General features: G+C 43.2%; 1 protein-coding gene across 1 annotated transcript in view; it reads left to right on the plus strand.

Annotated features, from left to right (window-relative positions):
* LOC117367941 (collagen alpha-1(XXVII) chain B-like) overlaps nt 1–12,882 on the plus strand; it is a 299,681-nt gene that overhangs the window by 52,144 nt on the left and 234,655 nt on the right. The window contains exons 6-7 of the mRNA XM_033961061.1: nt 6,977–7,030; nt 11,092–11,145. Of these exons, the coding sequence (XP_033816952.1) occupies nt 6,977–7,030; nt 11,092–11,145 (108 nt within the window). The remainder of the gene's footprint in view (nt 1–6,976; nt 7,031–11,091; nt 11,146–12,882) is intronic.

Raw genomic sequence — 12,882 nt, forward strand, 5'->3', positions numbered from 1 at the left:
GAGCTCCCTGCCTGGAAACCATCCCAACCCCCTAAGGGATGGAGGGCGGGAAAAAACCGCCACCGAGAACAGGAAGAGACCTGGACCTCGGCAATACCACCCTATATAAGGTCCCGCCCCGAGTTCTCACTGTGACCAATCTTCACGCTCTGAATCCATGGCGGGAAACGCTCTTCCACTCCTGCCCCCGCCTCCTCTTTGCCCCTTCTCCCTCCCAAACATTGCCATCAGGGAGCCAATCCCGATGGACTGACACATGGGCCTTCTAGGCCTGTGTTATACGAGCCCATCAAGACAAGCTCTTGGGCAAACTTATCTGGATGGGAACATCTGAAAGAACTAGGAAAGCAGTGGGAAAAACTGAAAGGCGCTATTATAAGAGCAACAACCCATTTTGTAAGGAAAGTAAGAGGAAAAGAAGGTTGGTTTGTTTCTCAAAAGTAGTAGCTGAGAAGGTAAGGAAGAAGAGATTAGCTTTCATAAAAAAAAATTGCAGAAAGAGGAAGACAGGCAGAAATATCTGGAAAAGTTAAGAGACTGGTCGAGTAATCAGGAAAGCAAAAATGCAAATGGAAAGAAATAGAGCTGACATGGTAAAACGGGGGGGGGGGACGACAAAACTTTTTTTTAGATATATTAGTGATAGGAGGAAGTGCAAAAGTGTCATTGTGAGATACAAAGGTGAAGGGGAGAAGTATGTAGAAGCTGATAAAGATAAGGCTGAATTGCTTAACAAGTATTTCTGTTCTGTATTCACAGCTGAAGTGCCAGGAACGGGACCGCAAAAGACAAATGCAAATAGGGCTGGAGATGTGGTAGACTTTGATCGATTTTCAGAATATTGTGTTCATGAGGAGCTAGCTAAACTAAAAGGTGGAAAAAGTGATGGGGCTGGATAGTGTACATCCAAGGATACTGAAGGAACGTAGGGAAGTTCTGCTGGCTCCGCTGGGTCACCTTTTCAATGCTTCTCTAGATTCAGAAGTGGTACCAGAGAACTGGAGAAGGGTGGATATGGTCCCTGTCCAAAAAAGTGGAAATAAGGAAGAAGTAGGGAACTATAGGCCCATAAGTCTTGGCATCTGTGGTAATAAATTAATGGAAACGTTTTTAAAACAGAGAATGGTGAAGTTTCTGGAATCCAGTGGATTACAGGACCTGAGGCAACATGGATTCACTAGATGCAGGTCTTGCCAGAGAAATCTGATCAATTTCTTTGACTAGGTGACCAGAGTATGGGATAGAGGGAGAGCGCTAGATGTGGTGTATTTAGATATTAGCCAAAGCCTTTGACAGGGTTCCACACAGGTATCTAATAAATAAACTGAGTGCCCTCGGGATAGGGCCTAAAGTGACAGACTGAGTCAGGAACTGGTTGAGTGGGGTAGGGGGTGCAACAGAGGGTAGTAGTCAATGGAGAGTACACTCAGGAAAGGGATGTTACCAGTGATGTGCTTCAAGGTTCAGCTCTTGGGCCTGTTCTTTTTAACAACTTTGTAAGTGATATGCTGAAGGGCTGTCTGGTAAGATTTACCGCTTTGCAGATGATACCAAAATCTGTAATAGAGTAGACACCCCTGATGGTATGGATAACATGAAGAAAGATCTAGTGAAGCTTGAGGAACGGACTGAAATTTGGCACCTAAGATTTAATGCTAAGAAATGCGAGGTCATGAATTTGAGCTGCAAAAGCTCAAGGGAATGGTACAGTTGTAGAGCATATGGGGACAGACTTAAAGATTTCAATGTATACTTTGGAGAAAAGACAGGAGGGGGGGGGAAGGGGTAAAGCGCGGACCCGACGGACCTCGCGGATCTAAACCCACACGGCCTTAAAAATCTGAGGTCCATGTCCGTGCCACTTGTAGTTTCTGTCTCTATCTATGAGATTTTAGCGCTGACGGATTCGTCTCAGCATAGGGAGGGAAAAGTATTAGGATCCGTCAGCGCTAAAATCTCATCGAGGTCTGTCAGAGCCAGAGACTAGTGCTGGAGCGGCAGAGCAGAAGCCAAGAGAGCGGGGACATAGGTTTGGGATGTGCATTATGGAAAAGAAATTTCCAAACATTGCAGGGTGCTGTCGGGGTTCAGTCTGAGGATCGTAGGCATGAGGCAGAGCCTCGGCTGCTTTCCTTCCTCTGAAATGCTCGATGTACCCCTCTGCTCTGCCTTTCTTGGGGAAGGGGTAAAACGCGGGCCTCAGTCTCTGACAGACCTCTATGAGATTTTAGCGCTGACGGATCCTAATACTTTTCCCTCCCTATGCTGAGACGGACCCGTCAGCGCTAAAATCTCATAGAGGTCTGTCGGAGACTGAAACTGCAAGTGGCACGGACACGGACCTCAGATTTTTAAGGCCGTGCGGGTTTAGATCTGTCAGGTCCGTGAGGTCCGTGTTTTACCCCTTCCCCGGGAGAGGGGAGATATGATACTAATGTTTAAATAGCGATGTGGCATAAATATGCATGAGACGAGTCTCTTTCAATTGAAAGGAGACTCCAGAGTGAGAGGGCCTATAATGAGGTTAAGAGGTGATAGGCTCAGGAATTAGCTAAGTAAGGTTGGTAGATGTGTGGAATAGTTTCCTAGTAGAGGTGGTGGATACAATGACTATGTCTGAATTCAAGAAAGCATAGGACCGGCACATAGGTTAGAGAGAGAAGGATGCTGCGGATGAACAGACCGGATGGGCAATTTGGCCTTTATCAGCCATCTTATTTCTATGTTTCTGTGTGCCAAAAAGGTGGTCAAACTGACCAGAGACATGGCCTTCCCTTCTCTCCCAGTGGTTGCTGACCCCCCTCCCACCCCCACAAAGATGTGAATGAAACAATAAGGGAAAGGGGGTGGGGCTTGATATACTACCTTTCTGTGGTTACAATCAAAGTGGTTTACATGTTATATATAGGTATTTTTGTACCTGGGGCAATGGAGTGTTAAGTGACTTGCCCAGAGTCACAAGTTGCTGCGGTGGGAACTGAACCTAGCTCCCCAAGTTCTCAGGCTGCTGTACTAAGAATCAGAGTATGAATGGGCACAGCCACTGACCCTTAAGCCTTGCATTGAAGAATGCTGGTGTAGAAGGACTGAGGTTGAGATGGACACTAAAGAATGACAGTCTCGGGTATCCAGAGCAGATACTGTGATGTCATAAAGCCTTATTCCACCAGTGCCTAAGAGCCAACCTCTTCAATGATGTCATAATGGTTTCATTATCCTGTACTTAGCTCACATAAGAATCAGAGTATGAATGGGCACAGCCACTGACCCTTAAGCCTTGCATTGAAGAATGCTGGTGTAGAAGGACTGAGGTTGAGATGGACACTAAAGAATGACAGTCTCGGGTATCCAGAGCAGATATTGTGATGTCATAAAGCCTTATTCCACCAGTGCCTAAGAGCCAACCTCTTCAATGATGTCATAATGGTTTCATTATCCTGTACTTAGCTCACATAAGAATCAGAGTATGAATGGGCACAGCCACTGACCCTTAAGCCTTGCATTGAAGAATGCTGGTGTAGAAGGACTGAGGTTGAGATGGACACTAAAGAATGACAGTCTCGGGTATCCAGAGCAGATATTGTGATGTCATAAAGCCTTATTCCACCAGTGCCTAAGAGCCAACCTCTTCAATGATGTCATAATGGTTTCATTATCCTGTACTTAGCTCACATAAGAATCAGAGTATGAATGGGCACAGCCACTGACCCTTAAGCCTTGCATTGAAGAATGCTGGTGTAGAAGGACTGAGGTTGAGATGGACACTAAAGAATGACAGTCTCGGGTATCCAGAGCAGATATTGTGATGTCATAAAGCCTTATTCCACCAGTGCCTAAGAGCCAACCTCTTCAATGATGTCATAATGGTTTCATTATCCTGTACTTAGCTCACATAAGAATCAGAGTATGAATGGGCACAGCCACTGACCCTTAAGCCTTGCATTGAAGAATGCTGGTGTAGAAGGACTGAGGTTGAGATGGACACTAAAGAATGACAGTCTCGGGTATCCAGAGCAGATACTGTGATGTCATAAAGCCTAAGAGCCAACCTCTTCAATGATGTCATAATGGTTTCATTATCCTGTACTTAGCTCACATAAGAATCAGAGTATGAATGGGCACAACTACTGACCCTCAAGCCTTGCACTGAAGAATGCTGGTGTAGAAGGACTGAGGTTGAGATGGACACTAAAGAATAACACGGGATGTTTCATGCAATTATCCGTGGGGATGAGAACGGTGATGAATTTTGTCACCTTGTCATTCTCTAAGAAGCTATTCAGGTTGCTGGCTAAGATCAATCAAGACGTATGTGGCTCAGAGTCACTTCTGTCTTCCATTGAAGACCTGCCAGAAAAGCCAGGTTTTGTGTTGTTTCCAGGTTTAGTCGTGGATTATGCACCCTTCTTTTGGGAATGAATTCCAGAGGGAGGAGGCAGAGCTTTGGTTTTAAAAACATTAAAATAAAACATATGCTTTAGCTGCAAAGTAAAACAACTCAGAGGGGAAACAACAACAAAAATTCTGAACACCCCATAGGCTAGGATATAGTACTGCAATAATCCTTTAGAATTTCTTTCTTTGCATGAGAGAGAGTTTCTATTGTTCAACAATTTTGCATTTTTGACTGAATAGCATAGCATTCCTTGCTGGTGGCAGAGGCTGAAAGAAAAAACTGTGAAACCTAACCTCATTGTAACTCTGTAGCAGCAGTTGTCCTTCCTTCCGCCCTCTTGGAGACCAAGTGTAGCCCCTCTGATAAGCCAGAGCCCCAACAACCTTGCCAGATAGAAAGAGGCAGTGAAATGTTAGTGAGCATACATTGGGCTATGACAGTACAGAATCAGGGCATATAGCCAAAAGCATTTGGCTGCATTTCAGCCACAAGCCTGTCGCGTTTACATACTGTCTCAAATACAGAAGACTCTCAGATAACCGGCACCCATGGGGATTGAAAGATTCCAGATAAATGTAGTTTCTGGTTGCTTGAGAGTTACTAGTAAAAATAGGCCTAAGTAATGCTACACCCCATACTATGCCATACCATAAACTGTTCCAGACAAAGTACCAGACATGTGGTAGGCAAAGCGTGGGAGTTTTCAGGTGTAACGTGCCAAGTTTACACTTAAATTTCCACAAGAAATTGATTTTATTTTCATTTTTATTTAAAGTATTACAGTATTTCTTAGATTTTTTTGTCTGGTTGCTTGAGAGTTCTGGTTAATTGAGTTCCGGTTAAGAGAGAGTCTAAAATCCTGCACTGCATAAAGTGCCATATAGGAGAAATAGTAAAATAAAAGCAAATAGATATGCAGAAAAATGTAGTCTTACAGCATTATTATACAGTTTGTCATCATGTAGGTAGTGACTGATTACCAAATATACCTGAATATAAACCCATCTGAATATAATCTGAAATAAAATTCTCCACTTCCCCCCCAATCCCTTTTTTAGGGGGAAAAATGTTAATTTGTATATAAACTAATGGTCTATATTCAAATACAGGTAATACTCTCTCTCCTTCCTTCCATCCCTCCCCCTTGGCTTCCACATTTCTGCCTTTCCTCCCTTCCTCGAGGTGTCCCATCCCATCCTGTCCTGTCCTCTCCTGTTCCAACTGGTTCTGCACCCAGTCCCTCACCCCCACCCGACCCATTCTAGGCCTACCTTGCAGCCCTAGTGGTCCAGTGGTGATTTGGGTGTGAGGTGTTGTGCCTTGTCCCTGCATCCCCTCTTCCAGACCCATTGCAGGCCTCTCTGAGCCTACCCTACAACCCTGGTGGTCCAGTGATAAGCTGGAGCAGGAGCAATCTTCCTACACTCCTGCCTGTGCAGTTTCTGTACTAAAAATGGCTGCAGTGAGTTCCCGTGGCAACCTCACAAAAATTGCAGCAGTCGTTTTTAGTAGAGAAGACTGCAGGGCATGAGTATAGGAAGATCACTCCTGCCCCAGCAGGAGTGTAGGAAGATCGCTCCTGCCCTGGATCACTGCTGGACCACTTGGGTTGTAAGATAGACCTGGGGAGAGGCCTATGGTGGGTTCATGGAGGCAGTGCAGAGCTGGCTAGTACAGGACACGACACCTTACCTCAGGGAAGGGAGAGATTGATCCTGCTCTGGCTCATCACTGAATCACAAGGCTATACAGTAGGCCCAAGGAGAAGCCTGTGGTGGATCCAGGCTGGGGGGGGGACTCAAATATAAACCAAGACCCCCATTTTTGTGCCATTATTTGGCCCATAAATCTCAGTTTATATTGGAGTATATTCGATAATTAAGCATCTCTTCAGAGAGCATCAAGGGTTACTAGGGAACTAGAAAAAAATGATATGTAGTTATTAAGCACTCAGTACTCAGATCAGCAACACGCCACTTTCATTTCATGGCACAATTGGCCCACAGTTGAGCACATACTTACATGCTGTCTTTCCTCTCTCCTTCTCTGCTTCACTCTGGAAAGGGCGATTTGACCCAGTAAGAAAGCTGCTCTCTTGTATTGCAGAAACTCAGTAAAAGAATGCTACAGTCGGATCCCCGTCTTTCGGAGAATCTTAGCAGCTTGTGGTGACCTCAACCTCTTAAGAGCAACCCATTGCTTGCAGTAGCCCAAACCACAGCCAACTCTGAGTCTGTAGGGACATGAGAAGCACTTAGGTTCCAGCAGCTACTGACTGTCAACCTCCCGTGTACAGATAGAAGAAGAAAGAACAAACAGCGAAGGAGACTCTGGTGCCCAATCACCTTTATTGTGTCTCAAGATTCTTGAAATCCAATAAAGTTGATTGGACACCAGAATCTCCTTCGCTGTTTGTTCTTTCTTTCCATTCTTTGGGAAGTTGTCATCTCCTGTTTCTCTAAGATCAGATAGAAGACCCACAAATCAACTGGTCATCCTAAAGATGTGGAGGTCTCGATGAAAGAAATGATCTCGTATTTCTTTGAATTATATAATTTAATAATTTCCTAACTTTTACAGGGCCAGAAAGGGGATCCTGGAATATCAAATGGAAAAGCTCTCAGTGGATTAAAAGTAAGCAAATAGGATCACAATAATCTGTGTACTACTAACTTGTATTTATCTTTTTTTATAACACTGCTGGACATGGGTAACACTGTACACATATGAGATAGTTTCCTCACAAATCTGGCAAAAAACAACATAGATCTGAATAGGAGAACGCGGGGTTAAGATTTCAAAGCAGTCTCAAGAAGGTGAGTTGTTAGACTGGACTTGAAGGGCACAGAGAGGAAGCATGATGCACTGACTCAGTTTATTCCAGGCATATGGGATAGCAAAGCGGAACAAATGGAGTCTGGAGTTGGAAGAAGACGAAAAGGGCACAGATAACAGTGACTGATGATAGTTGAGTAGTTCCATGGACAAATATTGATGAGTCAATCCAGTGGTAGGCAATTCCAGTCCTCGAGAGCCGGAGCCAGGTCAGGTTTTCAGGATATCCACAATAAATATGCATGAGATAGATTTGCATCTTAAGGAGGCAGTGCATGCAAATCCATCTCATACATATTCATTGTGGATATCATGAAAACCAGACCTGGCTCCGGCTCTCGAGGACCGGAATTGCCTACCCCTGAGTTAAACTATTGAAATGTGGATTTTTTTCCAATGTTAAGAAATACAAACATTGTTGATATACAAGGTTCTATCTAATGTTTTAGAAGTAGTAATAGATTTGCTATCAAGATGAGCTTACTCAGTGGTGTAGTAAGGTGGGGCGAGGGGGTGGTCCTCCCCGGGTGCCATTTTGCTAAGGGCACGGAATCCCCGCTCCTCTCCTTGTAGGAACTCAAATTTCCCCGTCCTGTCCCCGTGAGTTTTGTCGCTGTCCCTGTCCCTGTCCCTGACCCATTCCTGTAAGCTCTGCCTTAACCGCACAAGCCTCAAACACTTATGATTTTAAAGTGTTTGAGGCTTGTGCAGATGAGAACGGAGCTTAGGCATTGGTGGAATGAGGAATTATGACATCACAATCTGAGCTCTAGAATGTTGCTACTTATGATTTTAAAGTGTTTGAGGCTTGTGCAGTTGAGGACAGAGCTTAGGCATTGGTGGAATGAGGCATTATGACATCACAATCTGAGCTCTTTAATGTTGCTACTTATGATTTTAAAGTGTTTGAGGCTTGTGCAGATGAGGACGGAGCTTAGGCATTGGTGGAATGAGGCATTATGACATCACAATCTGAGCTCTTTAATGTTGCTACTTATGATTTTAAAATGTTTGAGGCTTGTGCAGATGAGGATGGAGCTTGCAGGAATAGGGCAGGGACAGGAAAAGAACTCTCTGGGACAGGAAAATGAGTTCCTGCCATTCTCGCAAAGATAGCATGTCCTGCATGAAATTACCCCTTTAAGTCAAGTTTGACCATTGGTTTTGTACTGGCTAAGAGAGCAACAACCTCCTATAAGATCACCAAAGCATCTGCTGCAGCACCCAAAGCTACAGTTCCTGATAAAAGTTTTCACTTCTGTGCATATTTTCCATATTCTGTCGTCTAAGAAATATAAATCAAAATGCATTAAATTAAGTTTGTTTTAGTTATCTATACAATGCACACTACACGTTCTGCATGAAATGATTATAGAAATATTCAAAAAGTAATGAAGAATAAGAAACACAATTTCTTGATTCCATAAGTCTTCACACCCTTTGTCACAGCAAACCCTGATAAGCTTCCGTTCCAAAAATTGCTTTGATAGGATCCTCCCCCCCATGTCTACTCACAGTAGCTCAGATGATTTGCATATTTCTGGATGAAGAATCAAGCTGCTCCTGTTGTATGAAGCAAAGGTCTAAATTTGCCTGGCATGGAGCTGATGAATAACCTCTGGGATAAATATAGTTAAAACTTTTAACGTATGAAGCAGTATATCAAATAAATAAATCAAATCAAATATTTAAAGTTACAGATTGGGAGAAGAGTATTAGAAAATTTCAATATGTGTGAAAACCCTTGGGACAGTGTAAGGTGTACTGTAAGCCCCCCTGAGACAGGAAAATACCTACTGTAGCTGAAAGTAACTTCTTGAACTACAACTAAAAAAGGCCTGAACTAAATTTGATAATCCTTTCCCCTTCCCATTGTAAAGTAGCTGCTTCAATCAGGCCATACCTCCAAAGTCAGCAGCTGTGGGTGAAGGAAACATCTGAGAAAGATCACTGTGCAACCTAAAATTACTTTAACAACAACAACAAAAAAATATTATGGAGGTCTCTGGGGAAACTATTGACTATTCAACAATTGCAAGATTACTTCGTGAACATGGCCTGTATAGGATGATAGCAAGAAGGAATCACTGCTGAAGACAAGCCGTACGATACGGAACACACAGAATTTGCAAAGAAATATTAAGGAGACATAAGTGGGAGAAGATTTTCTAGCCTGATGAGACCAAAGTGGTGTTTTTGGGTCTCAAAGTTAAGCGATATGTGTGGCTCAAAATAAACACAGCATATTTTAACTCCTGCTAATACCACCCCCTACAGTAAAGCAAGGTGGTTGCAATATTCTACTGTGGGGATGTTTGCAGCAACAGAGATAAGGAGGCTTATGAAGCATGAAGGAAAGATGGATAGTGCAAAATAACAGTCTGACGGGGAAAAATTCATCTTTCAGCAGAACAATGATGCTAAGAACAAAGCAAAAGCAACCTTGAAGTAGCTCAGCAAGAAGAAAGTGAATGCCCTCGAGTGACTTAGTCAAAGCCCAAACCCGAGTATAAAAGTTAAACTGTAGTCTACAGATGATACCTGACAAAAACGAGCTATTCTGCCAAGAATGAGCAAAAACTGCACCATCTCCCTGTGTAAAACTGACACATACCCTAAGTGACTCATAGACATCACTACTGCAAAAGGAACGTCTACCAAGTATTGCGTTAAGGGTTGTGAAGACATGCAGTCAAAGCTTTGTGGTTTCATATGAAGATTTGAGGGTTTCTTATTTGTAATTTATTTTTGAATATTTCTATCATTGGTTTATCACATTGATAGTGTAGAGTATGTTGTATAGATCAGGGAGGAAAAAAATCCTACTTTAATGCATTTTGAATTTTATTTTTTAGACAGCAGAATTTGAAAAAATATACAAGGGTATGAAGACTTTTAAAAGACACTGTATGTGAGACCTCCCATTCAACCACTATCCAAGTTTGACCCTACTTGTATTTGGAACTCTTGTGGGATCAGAAATGAAGATGGTGTTACAGGTGAATATTGAATGATTAACCAATTTTGAACAGATTTTGGGCAGCTGGAAAGATCACTTAGCTATGTGGTCAAGTTCGTTGTAACAACAGTAGGGTTGTAAGCATGGACTGTTTCATACAATCAGTAACTGAGAACATTTACATGCTCATTGTTTATAAAAGGAAATATAGATGAACAAGTATGAAAGATGTGCTCTTAATCTCAGGCTTAATTTAATGAGTCTCCAGGCATTTAAACAAGGAGAACCCCACAACCTTATCTGAATTAGTTTTAGGATAAGAGATCCAATCTAGAGAATGACACGGTGACAAAATTCATCACCGTTCCCATCCCCGCGGATAACCGCGGGAAACCATCTTCATGTCATTCTTTAAGGAGAGAGGGAAGAATCAGAGTATGAATGGGCCCAGCCACTGACCCTCAAGCCTTGCACTGAAGAATGCTGAGATTGAGCAGCAACATTCCAGAGCTGAGATTGTGATATCATAATGCCTCATTCCACCAGTGCCTAAGAGCCAACCTCATCAGTGATGTCACAATGGCTTCATTATCCTATACTTGGCTCAAATAAGAATCAGAGTATGAATGGCCACAACCACTGACCCTCAAGCTTGCTTTGAAGAATGCTGGTGTAGAAGGACCGAGGTTGAAATAGACACTAGAAAATGACATGGGATTATTTCCCGCGGTTATCCACGGGGACGGAATGGTGATGAATTTTGTCACCGTGTCATTCTCTAATCCAATCCCAAACCTGAAAGTGGGAAAAGCCAAAAGGAGTATAACATGATGAGTTATCTATCTACATGAAACTGTGGTAAATGCTTATGCTTGTTTTTCAAATTTGCTTATGATTTCAGGGAGGCATAGGTTTGCCTGGATTGCTTGGACTACATGGTCCTCTTGGTCAGAAGGTAAGAGTTTTTCTTTTCCTTGCAGAGCATAAGCATGTAAAGGGCAATCAAGACAGCAAACAAGATGCTAGAAATGATTAGAAAAAAGGATGGTAAACAAAACTAAGAATGTTATAATGCCTCTGTATCGCTCAATGGTGCGACCTCACCTTGAGTATTACGTTCAGTTTTGGCCTCCTTATCTCAAAAAAGATATAGCAGCAGTAGAAAAAGTTTAAACAAGAGCAACCAAGATAATAACGGGGATGGAACACCTCTTGTATGAAGAAAGACTAAAGAGGTTAGGGCTCTTCAGCTTGGAAGCGAGACAGCTAAGGGGAGATATGACTGAAGACTACAAAATCCTGAGTGGTTTAGAACGGGTACAAGTGGACCGATTTTTTTTACTGCATCAAGATTTACAAAGACTAGAGGACACTCAATAAAGTTAGAGTAATACTTTTAAAACCAGTAGGAGGAAATTCACTCAGAATAGTTAAGCTCTGGAATACATTGCCAGAGGATGTGGTAAGAGCAGTTAATGTAGCTGGTTTGGACAAGTTCCTGGAGGAATAGTCCATACACTGCTGTTGAGACAGACATGGGATAAACCACTGCTTGCCCTGGATCAGTGGCATGGAATGCTGCTGCTATTTAGGTTTTTGCCAAGTACTTGTGATTTAGATTGGCATCCTTGAAGACAGGAAACTGGGCTAGATAGATCATTGGTTTGACCCATTAAGGCTATTCTTATGTACTGTTATTACTCATCATCATTTCTGCAGTGCTATTAAACATACATAGTGCTGTACATATTGTATATATGCAGATACTTTCTCTGTCCCGAATGGGTTCACAATCTAAGGTGGATTTCTTTTGTACCTGGAACAATGGAGGGTTAAGTGACTTATCCAGAGTCACAAAGAGATGCAGAAGGAATTGAACCCAGTTTGCCAGGATCACAGCTCACTTCACTAACCATTAAGCTACTCCTCCATTCCGTTTGTGCAGTCATTGCACATGTAAACATTTAGAATACAAACAAGGAGAACAGGGCTAGAACTGGGCAGATATCTACGGTCTATGCCCTGAAAATGGCAAGAACAAATCAGGATCAAATATGCATATGTAGAATCACATCATACCTTAAGCCATGAGTTTTGTTTTGTTGAGCAGGCTGGATGGACTATACAGGTCGTTCTCTGCCATCATCTACTGTGTTGCTATGTTACTAGCATATGCACATATACAGTGGCATAGTAAGGGGGGAGGAGGCAGACTTCCCCAGGCACCGTCTTGGTAGGGGTGCCGGCACCTCTCCAACCCCCCCCCCTGCCCAATGCTCGCACCCTCCCTTCTCCACCCCCACCTCTACCTCTTTAAATCTTCGCCAGAGCAAGCAACATTTCTAGCCTGCTGCTTGTGCTGGCCTGGCTCCCCTCTGAAATTACTTCCAGGTCATGGGGCCAGGAAGTGACGTCAGAGAGAAAGCCAACACCTGTGCGAGCAGCAGGCCGGAGAAGCTGCTCGCGCTGGCGAAGATATAAAGAGGTACATTGGGAAGGGAAGATGCGAGTGTGGTGTGGAGAGCAGGGAAGTAACAGGGGGCACAGAAGAAGTAGGGGGTGGAGAGGAGGGCACAGGGAAGCACCCCTGCCCCAGGTACCTACTACCCTCACTACACCATTCCACATATAGGTGTACATAAACATGCCAGTATGCTGCCTAAATTTTATTCTGTAAAATACATGATTGTCT

The sequence above is a fragment of the Geotrypetes seraphini genome, chromosome 10 (assembly GCF_902459505.1).
Source record: "Geotrypetes seraphini chromosome 10, aGeoSer1.1, whole genome shotgun sequence".
NCBI classification, from domain to species: Eukaryota; Metazoa; Chordata; class Amphibia; order Gymnophiona; family Dermophiidae; genus Geotrypetes; species Geotrypetes seraphini.